This window comes from Podarcis muralis, chromosome 2, assembly GCF_964188315.1.
Source record: "Podarcis muralis chromosome 2, rPodMur119.hap1.1, whole genome shotgun sequence".
Lineage (NCBI taxonomy): Eukaryota > Metazoa > Chordata > Lepidosauria > Squamata > Lacertidae > Podarcis > Podarcis muralis.
In genome coordinates, this window is record NC_135656.1 from 47,790,214 (window position 1) to 47,810,493 (window position 20,280).

The 20,280-nt window shown below is 40.4% G+C and overlaps 1 protein-coding gene across 18 annotated transcripts in view; it reads left to right on the forward strand.

Moving 5' to 3' along the window:
* TENM2 (teneurin transmembrane protein 2) overlaps positions 1–20,280 on the forward strand; it is a 753,358-nt gene that overhangs the window by 548,032 nt on the left and 185,046 nt on the right. For all 18 annotated transcript variants that reach the window (XM_028717464.2, XM_028717467.2, XM_028717466.2 and 15 more), the window contains one exon: positions 10,699–10,937. In XM_028717464.2, coding sequence (XP_028573297.1) covers positions 10,699–10,937 — 239 coding nt within the window. The remainder of the gene's footprint in view (positions 1–10,698; positions 10,938–20,280) is intronic.

The window sequence follows — 20,280 nt, forward strand, 5'->3', positions numbered from 1 at the left end:
TTTTTATAGCGCTCCATGGGCTGGAGGCTAAATTTGTGAATGAGGAGCTTCCTCTACTCATAGGGCCTTCACACATGATTTTAAACCCTAAGGAACCCAGTGTACAGCCACTTTGAAAAAGACAAATTCCATGCAAGGGATCATTAGGAAAGAAATTAAAATTAACATGGCAAGTATCATGATTTCATAAATATATGGTGCAACCATATTTGGAATGCTGCATACGGTTCTGGTCTCTCCACCTTAAAAATAATATTGCCGAGTGGGGAAAGCTTCAGAAAAGGGCAACCGGACTGATCAAGGGGATGGATAAACTCTCCTGTGAGGAAAGGTTACAGCATTTGGGACTTTTTAGTTTAAAGAAAATGTGAATAAGAGGAGACATGATAGAAGTGTATAGAATTACTCACGGTATAGAGAAAGTAGATAGAGACAATTTTCTCTCCCTGTCTTATAACACTTGCACTCACGGCCATCCAGTGAAGGTGAACGTTGGGAGCTTCAGGACAGATGAAAGAAAGTACTTTACATAACACCTAAACTGTAAAATTCGCTCCCACAAGAAGCAATGATAGATAGCTCTAAAAGACAAATTCATGGAGGATAAGGCTATCTGTGGCTACTGACCCTGATAGATACATTCTACCTCCACAGTTGGAGATGGTGTCCTTCTAAATACTAGTTCCTGAAAACCACTGGAGAGAATGCTGTTGTGCTCAAATGCTGTTTGTGGGCTTCCCATAAGCATCTGGTTTGCCTCTGTGAGATCAGGATATGGGACTAGATGGGCCCCTGGCCTCATCCAGCAGGCTCTTCTTATAGTCTTATATCATACTGGAGGGGATGAGGCTTGCCAGTATGTCTCCACTTTCCCTTGAATGACTTTCTGCAGCAGTGGATTAATACCTGAATACTTAGTTTTCTGCCGAAAGCAGGATAGAAATATTTTGCATACATGTGTTTTTTGCTTGCACTCTGATTCTGAGTCTACGAACCCTGTTTTTGAGGAGGAGCAGGTGGTGGCAATCATATTATTTCTGGATTAACTGGCTGGTGATGGCCCTTAATGACAAGCTTTAAAATGTAATAATATTTTAGAGGTGGAATGTCTTATTTATTGTGATATTATTATTATTTTTTGACAATCAGAAAAGGCATGTCCTTCTGGAGATTTAAACAAGCTTGAGAGTCTGCCCTTCTCTCGGGGGAGGTTATGAGGCTTAACTCATTAATTAACATGAGTAGCTTTCATATTCGCCTCATTCAAACAAAACAAACAAACAAAACAAACCCCACAACCCTCCACTGAAGGGCAACGTGATATTAGCTTTATTGATACTGTTAATAACAAATGCGTGGCATGCTGGGACATTATAACTATCGGCAAGAAGCCCTGTGAGGTCAGAAGGCGTCTGACAGCTCATTTAAAAAAATAATCTTCCTCCTTCAGATGTAGAAGCTCAAAGAGAATTGCCTGGAGCTTAATGTTATTTTTGTGCCTGCAACACACAGTGGGAAAGTTCTTCTTCTACTCAGTGTAGGTACACATGCATGCCTGCTGGCTCATTGCATTCTCTCCCAAAATACTTCTCAGGACAGTTCATTTTATATTATACTCATCCATATGTACATATCTGACAGTAATCCAGAGCTTTCACCACATTCTGTTTCATCACACTACAGGAGCAGAAAGTGTGCTGTAAGGAAGATCACATCTAGGTTCTTTCTAAAAGGTTAATTCTGGGCACAAGATTAACATGATCTTAAATATACCCTAGAAATGTCAAGTAGGCAATTGTATATAGGTAAATGACAGCTTGATTCATAGTACAGCAAGCATAAAACAGTAGCTAGCTTTGTGGTGTACTTCCTCACTGTTGACTGTTAGTTGCTGCATCTGTGGTCCTTAGACCATTATATTCCTATTTATATTAGTGCACACATGAACCAAGCAATACCCTTCTCTTGGTTCTGTCACCCTCATAGGCACACTTGCTAGGGAAGTGGGAGAGGGCCTTCTTGGTGGCTGCTCCCAGACTTGGGAACTCTCTTCCTACAGAAACTATCCTTCTACCATTAGGTTAAGACTTTCTTGTTCCAACACACTTTTGGACTTCTTTTATTGAAGGGCTGGTGCCATGCTGTTTTTATTGTAACCATCTGTATCATATAGATTAGAGATTTCCAAACTGTGTGTCGGAACACATTAGTGTGTCGGCTGCAGTGTGGAAGTGTGTTGTGTCACGCTGGATCGAGCAGCTGATTTCCAGTCTTTTTACCTGAGGCGAATTCTCCCTCCACTGAAGCGACTGAAGCCTCTTGGGTTGCGGGGCAGCACACTCCTTTTCTGCCCAGCCTGCCTGTCCCCTCCAGCTGCACCACAGCGCATGCTCCACTTGCTGCACCTCCTTCGGCTGTGGCCTGTCAGGGGTCTGTGCGTGCTGGGTGGGTTCTGGCGCACGAGGAGGAGTCAGTGCCAGGGGTGTACAGGCGCCCCTGCCCAGAGAGTCTGTTTATTCAGGAGAGCCCGTTTATTCAGCATCACAGCCTTGCCCTGCACACATTTCTCTGCACAGTAAATAGGCAGGTGATCTGTGCTGATCACCATGGCAGCTCTAGTGGGCTTGATTCCTGCAGGTTAACACCACCATTTAAAAGCAAACACCTACAGGGGGTGGATTTAAAGATCTGACAGTTCTGAACCCTTTTAATGCTTTTTTTTTTTTTTGCAAATGCCTTGCTCCCAGGCTGAACTTGATGGTTGCAAAAAATGGGATTCCTGATCTGCATCTTTGCTTGAAGTCCAATTCCCCCTACTCTAGTCTCTGAAAAACAGCAACAAATCATCCTCCTTTTTTGCAGTTATTTACTCACCTTTCCTCCAAATGCACCAACCTCCATCAATAATACTACTCCTGGAAGATTCCAAAGCCATTTTTCCCCCTCTCCAGGGTGGCTAGAACAGAATAGTCTAGTATTTAAATGCCCCCCCCCCAAGTCTCTCAAGGAGTCCTGGGCCTCTCTAGGCAATGGGACAATCTCTAGTTTAACCCTTGGAACACCTCACCAGATAGATAGAGAGAGAAAGAAAGAGAAGGAGAACAAGGAGAACTTATTTCCAGGTTTGCAGCAAGTAAAACAACACGAAACACACAACTGTGCTTTATCAGCACAAAAGCAGGCACTGAGGCTGCAATCCAAGTTGCAAGGCTGCTGGGATGCGGCAGCCGTGCGATCCCAGGCTGGGATTGAGGGGTGCGTGCTTACGCCTTTCCCGCGCTGCCTTCCCCAGAGCCAAGCCTTGCAAGGCTGCTCAGAGAGGGCAGTGTGGGGATGTGGCAACCATGTGCCCTTCAATTGGGGTGCATAGCTGTTGAGTCCCCCCACCGTTCTGCCCAAGCAACCTTGCACGGCTCAGATCCGGGGATGGTGGCGCAAGGAGCAATGCTGCTTGGGGCTGGTGTTGCCCCAGCTGCAGGGGGGTTGGGGGCACACATACACCCTCCCCGGACAGCTTACAGGCACATTCCCCTGCTGAAGAGCGCCTCCGGTTTGCTAGTAAAACTGAATTATTGTGTCGTGAAATGATGCATGTCTAAAAAGTGTGTCACCAACATGAAAAGTTTGGAAAGCACTGATATATATAGTTGATAGGTAGGTAGGTAGGTAGGTAGGTAGATATCAATGTTTAATTGTTTTTTAATTTTTTTCTATGTTTTTAGCTCTTCATATTTTTATATGTAAGCTGTCTTGAATCCATGTCAGAGAAAAGGCGAGGTATAAATAGATATAATAATAAAAAGACGAGCATGTGTTATGTTGTGTTATCAATTGGAAAAGCAAGTGTCTGCCTTCATTGATTTCTCTAACCCCACAATGTGGCAACGTACATGTGCCTTCCTTGAGGCAAAATCAAACTTTTTGATCTCTGACTAGGTGAAGGCCATTCCCCTATAGACCTATGAAGTGACACAGGAGTGCAAGTGTCAGCATTTCCCTGTTACAAGGAAAATAGCATCTCAGCTGTAGAAAATGAACTAGTTCCCCGCAAGGTGTTACCACTTATTTAGACATGTGATGCTACAGCAGCAATTCTATTGTTCCTCTACCTGATTTAAGATATTTTCTCAGCACACATATGTCCCTTTAGGCTCAGCTTAATGCTTTGACAGAATGAGTTGCCTAAAAACTGGCACCTGCCTTTTAGTCTAACATGCTACTTTCCTGTCAGGCAACTTTCAAGCACTGTGTTTCTGCGTGTCCAAATGTGTCTGTGTTAAGAGTACCAAGATGGCAGTGACAAGCTATTCTGGAACTTAAGGCACCACACTTGACAGCCTGACTTAACACTTGCATTTTTTTATGTTTATTTTTTTAAAAAGCTTTGCCTCTGTGGCCTAAGGAACTAGCATTTTTTTAAAAAAAACATTAACCGTTAGAAGACTGGTGTGCCACGTTTTAGATAAAGCTGTGCTAGAAACATGTTTGCTCCTGAAAGGCTTCAGAATGTGCTTGAGTAGGTATTAAGTGCCACAATATATATGTGTTGATTCTAAATCATTGTTTCCCTACCTAATGGCATTTCCTTGGCTACCAAACCATGAACAGTTACTTGAATATTGATTATATGCTGCAGGCCAGCAAACATACTGAAACAGCAAGTTGTGCCTATCTGTGACCATGGGCATATGCTTGTGTGGACAAAGGAGATGCCTCTCCATATGTTTGTACTTACAGCTTATCTGTGCATATGCTTATCTATCTGGAGACATACACTTGAAATAGAATTCTAATCCTCTGTTTCATTCTTTAATTACTGAATTCAAGCTGCTTCACACATGACATTTTCCTTACATTTTCCTTGGAGGAAGAGCATACAGCATTATGAGTTAGGATCATATATTTTATAATGTAAATATATGTTGGGAATCTATTGCCAGTAGTGGATTCCCAGTATACACACACACACACACACACACACACGTACCCATGAAGATGTGCACTTTTTGTTACCTACATCCATGTGCACTTGGGCAGCTAGTGTATCAGTTTCACTTGGTGCCTGTCTGTCTGTGACAATGCCCTAAATAGACATTTTTTATTTGGTCATAAGGACTTAGAATGTGTGCCCCATTTTCTAGGACCTTGTTCTAGGTTAACTTCCGCTCCTGTTGTGCCATTTAATCTGAATATTGCATAGACCAAGAAAGATGTATCATTAGGAGCATTTTTTAATTCGGATTTGATTGATGGCTTTTTAAGCAGACCAGTGTTTCTACCCAGGCACTGTGCTTTTGTTTTGGAAGTTTAGTTTGTTCCCTGCTGACTTGGCTCGCTTGACACCCTCATCCATGCTATGACTTAGCAGGAGCTGCACAAACTTCTAGTTACAGGTAGGTAGCCATGTTGGTCTGCCATAGTCGAAACAAAATAAAAAAAGTCCTTCCAGTAGCACCTTAGAGACCAACCAAGTTTGTTATTGGTATGAGTTTTCGTGTGCAAGCACATGTCTTCAGATACCTATCTGAAGAAGTGTGCATGCACACGAAAGCTCATACCACTAACAGACTTGGCTGGTCTCTAAGGTGCTACTGGAAGGAATTTTTTTATTTTGTTCTGCACAAACTTGTGGGCTTCTGGGGAGATGCTCATAAATGCTTTGTTCCTCCTGGTTATTTTTCCTCCCTTGCCACACTGAGCTAAACCCCAGCTTGTGGTTTAAGCTCTTTCCTCACTAACCCCAAGCTGTGGTTAAGGTTTGTTCTTGGGGTTCACAAGGAGAGAGCATAACCGCAAGCCCAGTTTTGGACAGTATGCTCAGCTCAACTTAGTATGGGATAGAAGAAAAAAGGACTCAGGAGGAGCAAAGTGCTTGCAATCTGCTCTCCAGAAGCTCACGTGTTGCCACATTCGGGGTGAGCCATAGTTTGGTTTATTGCGTTGAGCAAACCAGGCCCTTATCAAAAAATTGTAAAATTGGAAGGGACCCAAGGGTCATCTAGTCCAACTCCCTGCCATGCAGGAACCACAACTATCCATGACAGATGGTCATCTTTCAAAGGCAAAAGAGACATCCAGGTTTGAAAGTTGTTTTGAAATCCCACTGTGTATAATGAACTGCTCACCTGAGGGAGTTTGATCATCTCCTTTATCAGAGGGTCTTGTGATTTCTGACTACAGATTTCTTCTTTGGACTTCTTGGTAACCTTGCTCATCTGTCCACCCCCTATTGACTTTTCATCTTCTTAAGGGAAGCTCTTAAAATATAGCGTAGGACGAGGGTAACCAATGTGGTGCTCTACAGATGTTGTTGGACTATTACTCCCATCATCTCTGTTCATCGGCCTTGTTGGCTGAGGATCATGGGAGTTATAGTCCAACAACATATGGAGGGCACCATGTTGGCTACCCCTAATGCAGGACTAGGTGTAAAATCACAATAAAAAAGTCATCAGGATCTCTCCCACTGGGCATTTGCTAATAGAGGCATTGTAGAAGAGGTGAGAGTTCTGCTAAAGTTGGAAGTGATGTCTAATTTGCCTTCTTCCCACTCCCACCTGGGAGTTGGTAAGGGGGTGGGGATTGACAGACTGGGGAAGATAGAGAGGGAAGGCACACTTCACATGATGGGTTCATGAATGGCACACCATGGTTATTCCCGGAGTCAGCATTTTGTATCAGGCATCAGCTCAGTGCTATGAAGCTCCTGCTGGCGAGGGGAAGCAAAGCAATACCAGTATGGTAGAAATAGGAGTGTATTTAAAAGGTTTTATCTTTATTGAAATCAGAGTCTGTCAATACGATTCTAAAAAAATAGTAGCTTTGCTTCCATTCCTAACCCTCAATGTAATCCTAAGAAGGTTGTGCTCTTTAGCCTTTTGTTCTGATTATGACTATTCTCCGCTAAATTTATATTTATTTTCTAACCCACTTGCAAATGGCTGTATGTTGCTGCTTATTTCTAGAGAGACTGTTACAGATGGAAGCGTGATTAATAAGCTGTTAACTATATTTTTGGTGAGATACTTAAGATATCACTGCAATCTCCCTTCCACAAAGAAAAAGCTGCTGTCCTAGAAAATTACAGCTTCAGGAGCACAAAGAGTTCTGCTAGCTCCCCGTGTGCACTCCTCACTTTCTAGACATGACTCATGCTTAGTATTCTTTTCCAGTGTGCTATTACACAGATTCTCTTCTTTCCTGTCTTTCATTATGACTTCTAATCTGACATCCTCCATAACCAGCCTTTCTATCTGTAGTGCTAAGTATCATATGCCACAGACACTGATTTTTTTAAGAAAAGGAATGGATTAATCTCAATGCTCAGGAAACAAAGAACAGATATCATTGTTCCAAGGACTGGTAATGTTCATAAACAATGTGAAAATATTTGCCTTTTTTCTATTCTTTTCTTTTTCTCCATGTACATTCAGATCCTTGTTTTTAGGCTCTAGCTGGTTCCCACATGTGTGGACATTACTTGATTATAGTACAGCTGATGAGCTTTAGTTGAATGTGTGAACCACCTTCTCGTCTTAAGGAGCAAAGCACCATTTCTGCATGACTCCTGTTTCTTCCTAAAGGGTTTTATATGTGAATAGCCTTCTGTGGAAGGTATCCCTTGCATGAAAGTTATGTAGTATCATGCATGCATGTAGAGAGAGTGCACATTCATTTGTTAAACAGTAGAGCTTTTGGTATCTGTAAGTCAAATCTAATTTCCCTAGAAATTCCAGTACAATTGAACTATGTAATGTGATCAACCAAAATGACTCCCAGAACAGGTTAAAACATATTAAGAATACAGTCAGAAAATATGAACATGTGCTTTGCATCTGTTGTGGCTTCAACAGGTATGCCTGTTCCTATGAATGATGGGTAAATAGTGGAAATAATGCAGAGACAGTTTTTAGTTAACCTAGGAAATCCACACATACACGCAAGATATAATGGACAGCACAGTATCCTCAAATTTTGGCCCAGAAGCAAGATATGTTACCATACCTAATAGCAGGGCTGTCATTAAAATAGGGTTGAGGCATCTACATTAAGAAGAAATTATATAGCCTAATTGCATTTATGAATCCTACACATCATCTAATGGATCTTACAGCATTATGTTTCCTCACTTCCTCTGCCCTCCCAGTATAGCAATAAGTAAAGCAAATCTTAATCAAATAGTTACTAGTTGAAACTCCAGGGCTATTAATATCTATTTTAGGATAACTGCAACTTTTACTGGCATCTAATGCTGACAGCAACCCCTGGGTAATGCTTGAAAATCGTGTGTGAAACAATTTTCTTTTAAGTGTCAGTTCTAATTAGTATATCAAGAGTGTTTCTTTCACATCAGTATCACCTAGATCAACAGCTGTGTTACTGTATTTAATTTAATTCCAATAATTAATAAATACATGTTCTTAAACCTGTATCAACCAAATCATCAGTTCTGTTACTGTGTTTAGTTTGAATACATGCTATGCAAAAGTCAGCTAAGTTTAAGAGTGATGCAAGCTCAATTATGTGGACTACCGTATTTCTCGCTCCATAAGGCGAACCTGACCATAGGGTGCACCTACTTTGGGGGGGGGGGGAGAATTCAAGAAGAAAAAAATGCTGCTCTTGGGGGCAAAGGAGCCTCGCTCTGTCCCTTCCCCCACCTCCCGCAAAAGCCAGGGATAGCCACGCGAAGCCTCCCCAGGGCAGCGGGATGAAGGCTCCCCGCTGCCCTGCAGAGGCTTCGCGGGCTACCCCAAAGCTGCTCAGGAGCTTGGCGGGGCTTGGGGGGGAAACCCAAGTTTCCCCCAGCCCCAAAAAGCAGGTTGGGGAAGCACTTTCCCCCTCCACCAGCCCCAAAGAGCAGGTCGGGGCTGGTGGGGGAAGCCCAGGTTCCCCCCCCCAGCCCCAGGGACCACACATTCGCTCCATAAGGCGCACAGACATTTCCCCTTAGATTTTAAGAGGAAAAAAGTGTGTCTTATGGAACGAAAAATACGGTATATACAGCTTTTTAAAATGAGGGTGGGGATATTTAAAAAAATGAAGTGACTGTGGCCTTCATTCATAGGAACTTAGGAGTCTGTCTTATTCCAGGGCAGCCTAATTGTCCACCCCGCTCAGTATTGTCTCCTGTGAGTGGCAACAGGTCTCTGGGGCCTCAGGCAGAGGCTATTCACATAACTGCTATCCTCTGCTTTTAGCTGGAATTGAACTTGGGACGTTGTCTGTTACTGAACTCTGGCTCTTCCTAGAATCAGTCAATGTGCCCAGGAAACTGTTGCCTTGGCAAAGGCTTATTTAGAATCATTTCTACCGGCTTTGCATACAAATTTATTTAGGTCTCTTAAGGTGAAATGACAATATGTCAGTCACGAAGCTCTCTTTATATCTCACAACTACTTCTATTATTATTGTTGTTGTTGGTTTTATTTTTTTCTGTTATAATGTTAGGATTTTTTCCTGAATGGCACGATAATATTCTGTTTTCTGGTTGCCCTTCTATTTGGTGTTTTTGTTTGTGGAAATTGCACAGTCACCAAGGTTCCTATCACCTAATTCTCTGTGAGTACTGCTACTTCCGTAGCGTAGACAATAAGGAATGCTAGAAAAGAATTTGAGAACCACACTAAGAACATAAAGACCAACAAATAAAAAAATCTTTAAATACATTAGTAGCAGGAGACTGGCCTGGGAGGTGGTTGGATAGTTGGATGACAAATTAGAATTAGGGGAGAACAGTGAGGTAGCCAGGTTTTCTGGTGGTACCAAATGTTTCAGAGTGGTTAAAACAAAAAGGGATTGCAGAGAGTTCCAAAAAGGATCTCTCCAAACTGGACGAATGAGCAGCAAAATGCCAAATACATTTCAATGTAAGTAAGTGTAGAGTGATGCACATTGGGATCAAAAATATTAATTTCACATATATGTTGATGAGGTCTGAATTGGTGGTTACTGCCAGGAATGAAACATTTGAGTTATAGCAGATAACTCAATTAAGATGCTGACCCAAGATCCAGCAGCTGTGAAAAATTCAATGCTGGGAATCATTAGGTAAGGAATTGAAAATAAAAATGCCAATATCATAATGCCATAATACAAATCTATGGTGCAGCCACACCTGGAATCCTGGGTTGGATCCAACTATGTTCTGCACAGATTAATGAACCTAGACTAGCCATGTTTGTTAATTTAAATGGGCCTGAGCAGAACTCTGTTCATTACAACCAATTGTGTACGCTACTTTTCGCCTTGCCTCAAAAATGACATTGTAGAGCTAGAAATGATTCAGAAAAGAGCAACTGGGCTGTTCTAGTGAATGGAGACTCTCCCCTATGAGAAAAAGTTACAGCATTTGGGTCTTTATAGTTTAGAGAAAATGTGAATAAGAGAAGACATGATAGAAGTATATAGAATTGTTCATGATATGGAGAAAGTGAATAGAGAATAGTTAATTTCCCTATTTTAGAATACTAGAACTCATTTACATCCAGTGAAGCTGAATGTTGGAAGGTTCAGGACAGATGACAGAAAGTACTTCTTCACTCAGCGCATAGTTAAACTATGGATTTTGCTCCACAAGGAGTAGTTATGACCACCCACTTGAACGGCTGTGCCACTGTTTTACTTTGTATTCCAAAACAGCTGAGTTATTCGTCTGTCCTATATTTGTTAACTGTGATTCATTTGTTTGCATTTCAGGCATTTCTTGTTCAAGACATCTTCTGGAACAACTCCTCTATTCAGCAGTTCTTCCCCTGGATACCCTTTGACCTCAGGAACAGTTTACACACCACCTCCCAGACTGCTACCAAGAAATACTTTTTCCAGAAATGCGTTCAAGCTGAAAAAGCCCTCTAAGTACTGTAGCTGGAAATGTGCTGCTTTATCAGCGATTGCTGCTGCAATCTTGCTCGCCATCCTGCTGGCCTATTTCATAGGTAAGTCCATATTTCAAAAAAATCTCACATGAAGTGCGCAACTGCTTCACTCCATCCTGCTGTGCCCCTCATCCAAAATCCCTTTCTTCAATTATTTGGGGGTAGGGGGAGAGAAATACATTGCTTAAAGACACTGGAGATTTTAGAACCTAATCTAATTTTAATTAGATAGCAGGGCTGTTGTTTTTTAAATTTGTTAGCATATATACCAAGCCTTTTTAATAGTTTGGGCTACGAAATACTTCACTGTAAAACCCTGAAGCATGCCCAGTTTGTATTGTTTTGAAATAACAACAAGTGTTGGATTCTTTATACGACCTAATTCTATCAGTTTTATACATCCTGAGCTGAATGGGGCAGGCTGGTGGTGGTAGGAGGCAGAATAGCTAGTGAATTGGAATACTGCATAGCCACTATTTCTTTTTTACAGGTTTTGTTGTCTGCACAATAATTGGTACTTTGAAAGTCAACATACATAAAGCCCCTTTTTAACTTTTGTTCTTATTCCATCGTGTCATGCTCTGTGGCACTGATTTAGCTGCTCCATACTCTTGCATTGTTAGATTGCGTATTGTCTTTGTTTCTGAATCAGCTTGTTCCGTGTACTATTGGCTGGTCCTGGTATTGATCTTTTACGTGTCCTCAGATGTTAAGTCTACTGTATCAAGACAATCTGGCAGTGAATGGGCTTTTCCACCTCCACCATAATTCTAATGACAGCCAGAAGTTTGCTAAAATCAAATAAACCTACATAATTTACAAACCTCATTCTTTGATTACATAAAAACCACTGTTCCAGTTATCAAACATGCAACCATTAATTAGAGTGCATGCTGCAAGCTCTACATATCTGTACATTTTGCTTTTGACAGAGGTGTTTTTGCTGGGAGTTTGAAGATTATGTATAGAAATACAAGCAAAAAAGCTTTAATTTTGCCCAAGATACATGTGTGGCAAATAAAAGGGAGAAAAATATGAATGAAGAATGGAATTTGTTAGTGGAGAGAGTGAATTTCCTTTAAAAGGAACCAAACTAGTAGTTGTGCAGTCTGCATCCTTCTTCTACATTAGTCTCTAATCCTAAATACACTTTAAGGTAAAGGTAAAGGTACCCCTGCCCGTTCGGGCCAGTCTTGCCAGACTCTAGGGTTGTGCACTCATCTCACTCTATAGGCCGGGAGCCAGCGCTGTCCGCAGACACTTCCGGGTCACGTGGCCAGCGTGACAAGCTGCATCTGGTGAGCCAGCGCAGCACACGGAACGCCGTTTACCTTCCCGCTGGTAAGCGGTCCCTATTTATCTACTTGCACCCGGGGGTGCTTTCGAACTGCTAGGTTGGCAGGCGCTGGGACCGAACGACGGGAGCGCACCCCGCCGCGGGGATTCGAACCGCCGACCATGCGATCGGCAAGTCCTAGGCGCTGAGGTTTTACCCACAGCACCACCCGCGTCCCTTTAAATACACTTACTAGGTAGTAAAATCCCATATAGTAGGACTTACTTCTGAGTAAGTATGCATAGGATTGCATTGCTCATCTTCTTTACCTGGCACAAAAGCTCAATCATTGTTTAACATCTGTGAACATTTATTAACATTGTCATTGGAGAGCAAGGATTAAAACAGTCAAAATCAGGCGTCAGCCTGATAAGTGTCAAGATGGAAAACTTTTTGGAACCCTTAGAAACTGCACTGGACTTTCTGAAGAGTGGTATAGAAGTATACAGTCATACCTCGGGTTACGAACGCTGCTGGTTGTGCATTTTCGGGTTGTGGACCGCGCTGAACCCGGAAGTACCGGAACGGGTTACTTCTGGGTTTCGGCACTCGCGCATGTGCAGAAGCACAAAATGATGTCATGCACAGACACGACACTTCAGGCTGCGAACGCTGCGGGTTGCGAATGTGCCTCCCGCACGGATCACATTCGCAACCCGAGGTATGACTGTAATAGAAAAATATTTTGAATCCTACTGAATGTTGATGTGGCTAACATTATTTGTGTTGTTCTGTTTTGAAAATTCTACTTCCAGTTGTGTATTTAAGATGTATGCTGTATGTAAAATGTAAAATGCTTCTGTGGCAGTGCTGGGTGTTTGGAAGCCCTGCCTTATACCATGTGCTGTACCAGTTAAGTAGTTTGTATGGCAGTGCTGAACATCCCACGCTGCAACTATACTGGCAGAGAATCTGTACACAGGATTGGAAGAACACACAGGTTAAGTGCTAAAAGTGCTTGCAAATGTTATCCCCAGCTGTGAAGAAGTGCCACCATAGGGAAGCATTTATCAGCCTCCATATGGTGGAGTAACATTTCAATTGGCTGCCAGTAAGACGAGTACGGGAGTTAAATTGCCATTAAGCATTTCTTAAATTCTGCTTTTTATAGATACAGATAAATTCATTTATATACAATGTACAGTTTAACTTTTCAAATAAGTTGTCTACAACATGCTTCTAAGCTGTGACCTTAGCAAGATTTGATATTTAATTTACAGTTGTCATTATTATATTAGATGGAAATAGAATATTGTAGGTGAATATTTCAGGGCATCATACTGCACTAGCTAGAGGTTAAACAAAAAAAGAGCCACCCCTTAATTATTTCATTAAAAACCTATGTTTCTATTCCAATATTGGTAACATGTAAAGTCAGTTACTAAAAAAGTACAAATATAATGTGCATGGTAAAGTATGTGGAATGTATTATGTTCCATATGATATTTATTACACATGCATGTTTATGCACCCCCAAAGAGGTTCAACGGAAATGTTTTGTTTTTTCCTGGAGGCATTTAGGCTGGAAAATTTGGCTCTGTGCCATCTTTCACTTTCCCCTGAAACTATAATGCTGGACAACAAAAGCAACAGCATAAAATTAAAAGCAAGACAAAAAAGCTTTATCTCAGGGAAAAAGAAGATGGAAATGTATTAAAGTTTTGAAGATAGAACTATTTTTAAAGAGCTGGTTTTTATAGAGCAGTTTCAACAGCTTTCATGTATTAATTTTTGTCATCTGTGCTCCCTCCTACTTTTGCACAAATGCAATTGACTAAGATGTGGCAGTTTTACATAACTAGAAAGAAAGCATGTGTATCAGTTCAGCAGTAAGTTTTCTTTAAGGGGTTTCTCTGTGTGTTCCTTCTAACATCATGTGACATATATATTGTTTTTTTTTTTAAAATAAAATATTTATTAAAGATTTTAGACATTATGATCACCAAACACATATAAAACCATTACCAGGATACAATGAACAAAGAAAGACACAAAAAAAGAAAAGATCATGTGACATATATATTGTACATTATGTTGTTGTGTTGGGTTTCTTTAAGCATCAGCACATTGTGTCAAAAACTTGTCACCACTTTGTCAGATAATTCTGAAAGCCCCAAACCAAAATATAACAAAATCCATTGTAAAGGCTATGAGATTTGGATTTAGTCCTTTTAAAACAGGTGTGCCTCTTAAACAGTGGATCAAGTGATAAACCCAGAAAAAAATACAGTCAGCATTGCTCTGAGTAGTTAATAGGAAGCATATACCACAAACCCTATTGTTGGCCTATCTTTGCTCTTTGTAGCTGGATCAGAGATGAAAGCGTTTGTCAGTTAAATTCATTTTTGTTCTCTCCTTCCATGCCAAACTTTGTGAATTAGAAAGTCACCTTGTCATTTTTTTTTTCACTGCAGTAATTCTTTCCAAATGTAAAATGCCATATTTTAAGTGTTCCTCTAAACTACTCTGACTTCTGTCAATCTGACTCTGAGCTTGGAAAAGCATCAGGCCATCAACATGTCAGTATGTTAAAAGCGTGGTAATTTTGGGTACTTAGGGTTTCCTTGGGAAACAATAGAAGTATTATTTTCTAGGGAAGCTAAAAGCCTGCAATGTATTTAAAGTTGTTCTACTTGAAAATTGATATGTTGAGACTCATACTGATGAATTTTAGAGTGCTGGGACTATTTTGCTGCCTTCCATCATGTGAAATAGACCTGGACTTGGGGAAATAAAGGGGAAATGACAGAAAAAGATGGTGAAGAGGAGATACTTATATAACAACCCTAGTGTATGCACAGAATAGGGAGAATACAATCCATTTAGTTCTCAGCTTTTGACTGAAAATGTAGATAATATTATTATTTCAGACCTTACCTTCAACTATTAATAAAAAGGGGGTTAAATCATCAGTTCTCTCTTGTAAATTGATTAAATAAAAGATTGACCCATGATGGTCTACATTTTGGCACAAGAAGGCAAGTATAACAAGAAAACTTCCAATTCCTACAATCTGTTATGTTAACATAGTAGCTCATAAGATCAAACATAAGATTTTCAGAACTGGTGTTATAACTGTACCTTGGGATTTTACCACACACCCCATCACCAGTTGGCACAGAAGCTGCTGTCTTTGGCTACTTTTCCTACTATCCAGCTTTGTGACATGGCCAACCATATTCAGTATTCTAACAGGAATGTAATTAGCACAATCTTAACACCTATAAGTTTTCATATTACTATATTTCCATGCCTAGTAGGGCTCAGCTGTTATTACTATATTTCCATGCCTAGTAGGGCTCAGCTGTTTCATAGTTGGCCAGTTAAATCACATCACCAAAAGTGATGGAAGATGTATCAGGATGTTGCCTAACACTTTGGGCTTCAACTAGGGATGGGGACCGTGACTAAGGTGGATGCAACAACAGTACCATCAAACAAATATATAGTGAAAATAATAATAAATGTGACACAAACCATGGTTGAGCAAAAAAAATAAGTCCCAGGTCTGAAAGGTTTGAGGACTACTGTCCTAGTTAACGTTACATGCAGACTGGGCTGACATCAGTATGAGGCACAATTGCTTGCTGCCTCTCCTACTGGTCAAGCCTACATGATATTTGGGTGTATTAAACGGGTTTTCATGCTTTTACTTACATATATCCTATATTTAGTTCCTCTGTAAAGACACTTAAGTAGTTTCCTGTCATTTAAAAATGTTTGCATGCATTTCTTTTAACTCTTTCCATCCCCATCTGAAGCAGGGGTGTTTCATTTCTCTAGCCAGCACTGCTCTCCTATGCATTATAGTCCTTACTTCTGTCCATAATATTTTCACTGCCCAATAGTTACACTGTTGCTGCAGGATTGAGGCTAACATTAACATGACATCAGCAGTAAGACAGAAATTCTAGCATGTCTTTAAAAAAAATATGTCTACACATGTCAAGGATGTCATGGTACTGGTACACGATTTGTGCTAGATAGTAGTCATACAGCATTGAGGGGGAAACTGCAGGTTTCATTATACATGCAAGAAACCCCAAAGCAAATGACATAGTTTTAGAGTAACAACTTTGATATATGTGTATTTTTTTAAAAAACACAAAAAACACCCTGTATCATTAATTAGATATGTTAAGTTATTAATTGGATATATACTAGTTGGATATGTTAATATATGAATGCTTTCAGATTTATAATTCATTGCAATCCAGAGATGACTTGGAACATGTTTAACTAGAAATGTTTGAGAGGTTATACAAACACTAAAACAATAAAGAATATCTCAGTCTGTGAAAAGTGGATAACTACATCTATATGGTTGGAAAGAACTTACTTTTGGCTGGCTGCCACCTTTGGCACTGGCACTACAATGACTGCAGTTGGATTTAGTTGAAGGTCAAGGTGAATGAGCCAATTAAAGAGTAAATTAAGATTTTTTTGGCTCTGTCTTTCAGTTAGGATACAAAGAGAAAGTGCTAGCAAGACTGAAATGATGACCTTATTCATCACATTGGTTTTTACCTATCCTCTCTCTCTCTCTCTCTCTCTCTCTCTCTCTCTCTCTCTCACACACACACACACACACACACACACACACACACCCACACACCCAATCACTAAGGTTTTTAGTTTTCTAGTTTCATATGTTTGCCACCTAACATTTTATGCTATTTTATCTTTTACATTTCTGCTCCCTGAAGTCAATAATTTTATATCAGAAACTTGAAGTGCTCAAATATATTTTTTAAAATTGGCTTGCAATATCCTTAATATGCTATTTCTCTCCATTTTCACCACTGCTAAGATACAGAAGTGTTCACACATCATGGTAAGCCATGGTTAATGGTTTGCTATGGATGAGCAGATTGCTCCTGCTTTGCTTCTCTCCTAGAGTGAGCGGGGGGGGGGGGGGGGGCGGGACGACAGGCCAAATCACAATATTTTGCTTAGCTGTGTGAGAATTGAACCAGGAATTGTGCTTTGTTTATCTCTAAACAAGCCGTGATCTGGAGCCAAGTTTTGTCATTTGCTTCCACTCGCAGTCTCCTTCACTCAAACAAACTACAATTTCCAGTTCATAATAATCCATGCTCTGCCGACATCCTGGATTGACTCCTGAAATGTGCTTGATGTTGCCCTTGAATATGATATGGAAATTGCATCTAGTGCAGAATGTGGTCGCCAGGGTTTTGGTGGGAACAGTGGGCTGGTCACATACAACTCTCTTCTGAAACAGCTGCACTGGTTCCCAGGTGCAATTCAAGGTTCTTATGTTGACATCTAAAGCCATTGATGACCTAGGGTACAGAAACCGCCTTATCCTGTATTAGCCTACCCATGCATTAAGATCAGTGATGGAGGCTGTCCGGGTGGTTCCTCAGTTAAATGAGCTATGTTGTATGGGAACTTTTTCGATAGTAGCTCCACTTCTTTGGAATGACCTCACTGAGTAGTGTTTCGCCCCTGCTTTATATTCATATAAAAACTCACATTTTGTCAGGCTTTTAGGGGCTGCTTAAGTTTTTTTTATAAGTTTTGATGCTAATTGTGACATTTATGTATTGATTGGAATTGTTTTAATGTTTTGGTTTATTGTGTATTATGCTTTGTATTACTTTGTTCTGATGTAAGCTGTCCTATGACTGTTTTGGTGAAGAACAATATAGAAATATATTTTAAAAACAAATAAATCAGTCACATGTCTGAGGGAGAACATGTGTTTGGTTTCAACAAAGGCTTTTAAAAGACTTGTGACTTTTGTTGCTATGATTTGTAATCCGGAAATCAGCAGCTGGTTAGTTTGAGTGGTTGCAGTGTTGTGTGACTTCTTCTTTTGCTATACTATACAGAAATTGCAACTAAGATTTCCTCCTATAGGCCTACCTGGTCTTTTCTGTACTGGAAAACAGTAATTGCATGATTAAGACTGCAATCCTATGCATTCTCTCTTGGAGATAAGCTCCACCGAAGTCAGAGGGACTCTTCCCTCAAAAAAAATAAGCCTATAATTGGGCTGTGCAAGTGAAAAACATTAACATATGGGCATGAATGTTGCAAATCATTATGATGTGACCAAAGGGGCTTGGAATATTAAAGAAGTATTTTTAAAGCCCTTTGTGAAAGCACCTGCAAGTTTTAAGGAATGCCCTGAGCAACTAGTCCCCAGATCCTATCCAGAATTCCATCCCAATGTCTTTGTACCACACATATTAATTTTAGCGTACAGGAAGCCTTTACTTCTAGCTATCGTCATTTTGCTGTTATGCCTTCTTCAGATCCATTAGAGTGAATTCCTCCCCCGTGGCCTCTTCTGCATTACTTTGGGACACGGCTGTAAATTTGTTGCAAACTTTATTCACAGGGGGTTATTGTCTTAGTAAGTACTTCATAATACCTCTCATTCTGATTACACTTCTGATGCAACTGTGGCTTTTTTCTTGCTTAGATTACACTAGATGTCTTTTTACAGCCAAAGTTAATGAAAACTTTCACTACAGTCAGGGGAAGCCTCTGTTTTCCTTCTGTACTGGTTTTTTTTGCAAGTTGATTTAATAAAACAATGGGAAATATATGTAGGTTGGGTTTCAATCTTACTTCAGTGCACTAGGGAATTTATTCAGGATTTGGAGGAACTCTTCCTTTGCAAACACTTCTTTATCCAAGACTTCAAATCCCTACTTCACAAAAGGGCAGAACCAAATTGCTAGAACTGATAGCAAATGCAGCACTAGTGAATGAGCAAGATTCCATAGATTATTAGTTTAATCTTGTATTGAGACTTTTTTGTGGAAAGCAACAAATGCATTCAATTAATAATAATAATTTGTGGGTTTTTAAAATTAAGAATATACTTAAATTATGGTACAGTTGGTGTTCTGAAGCGATGTGACACACTCTGGTTTCCAGGGAATACTATTCTCTATAGGTGGCATAAAAGTTTTACAATTGGTTTCAGGACTGTAAGCTTCTTTCTAGCTCCCTCCTGGGCCATTTTAGGGATCATCTCTTCAAAGGATGTTTTTGCCTGCATTGCCTGGCCCTTTGATAAGATTTGTCTGCATCATATCATAGCCTTGCATACTGATACTAGGCCATTACTCGGCAGGAAGAGGGAGCTTGAAGTCCACTCCTACCAGAAATATCAGTGTTAAATAACTTGTGTGACAATTCACTCTGAAAGGTCAGTGTTCAATAGCCCTCGAAATTTCTCATTTCTTTCCCAAGGGGGGTTGCACAGTGGGCTGCAGAATAGAGCATACTGCAGGACACTAGTGTTTGACTTGATGATTAATTTGCAATTGGCTGCAATGAATCCAGTGTTGTGTGTGATTTGACTGTGTAAGTATTGTTAATGTACTTGGTTTGTTGTGCATGGCCCCCTGTGTTTGAGTTCCACATCCCCAGACCCAGACCTCTGAAACACAGGTTTTTAAAAGTTCCTGCTCTCTGAAAGAAGGATTATTGGGCCCTTAACTCACTCACAATTTGCTCCCTAAATAGGAAATGCAGTCCTTTCTCTGGTTTAGCGTGTTGAATTTTTGAATAGACTAAGGCTTTCTTTTTCATTATTACAGGTTATATTTTGGTACATTAAAACTGAGAGCTTAGGCAGATATGATATAGAAGATACACAATTGGATCGTCTGACACTTTAAAGTGGTTTTGTGGGCTCCAATTTTATTTGAAAAACGGCATTTGGAAAGTTTAAAAAAAAACCCAAAAACTTTCCATGTGTATTTCCCCAATCTACATCACTCCCTCTTCTCATGACTGGAACAACAGAGTTACCCAGTGTCTTTCTCCCACCCCAAGTGGCTATAATAGCAGCTTCATAATCAGATAAAATGGATCCTGTCAAAATCAAAATTCACCCACAGCTGCTTTGAAGAGGTAAAAACATGTTACGAGATCCCACCACAGGACTGTGGCATTACATTAAAATAGGTTCACATTAAAATTGATTGTGAACACCCAGTTTTGCATTATAAGGGAAATTCCAGGGAGATTGAAATCTCAAGTTACTCATTCTCAGTTGGGAAAATATTTCCCTTTTCCTGACAA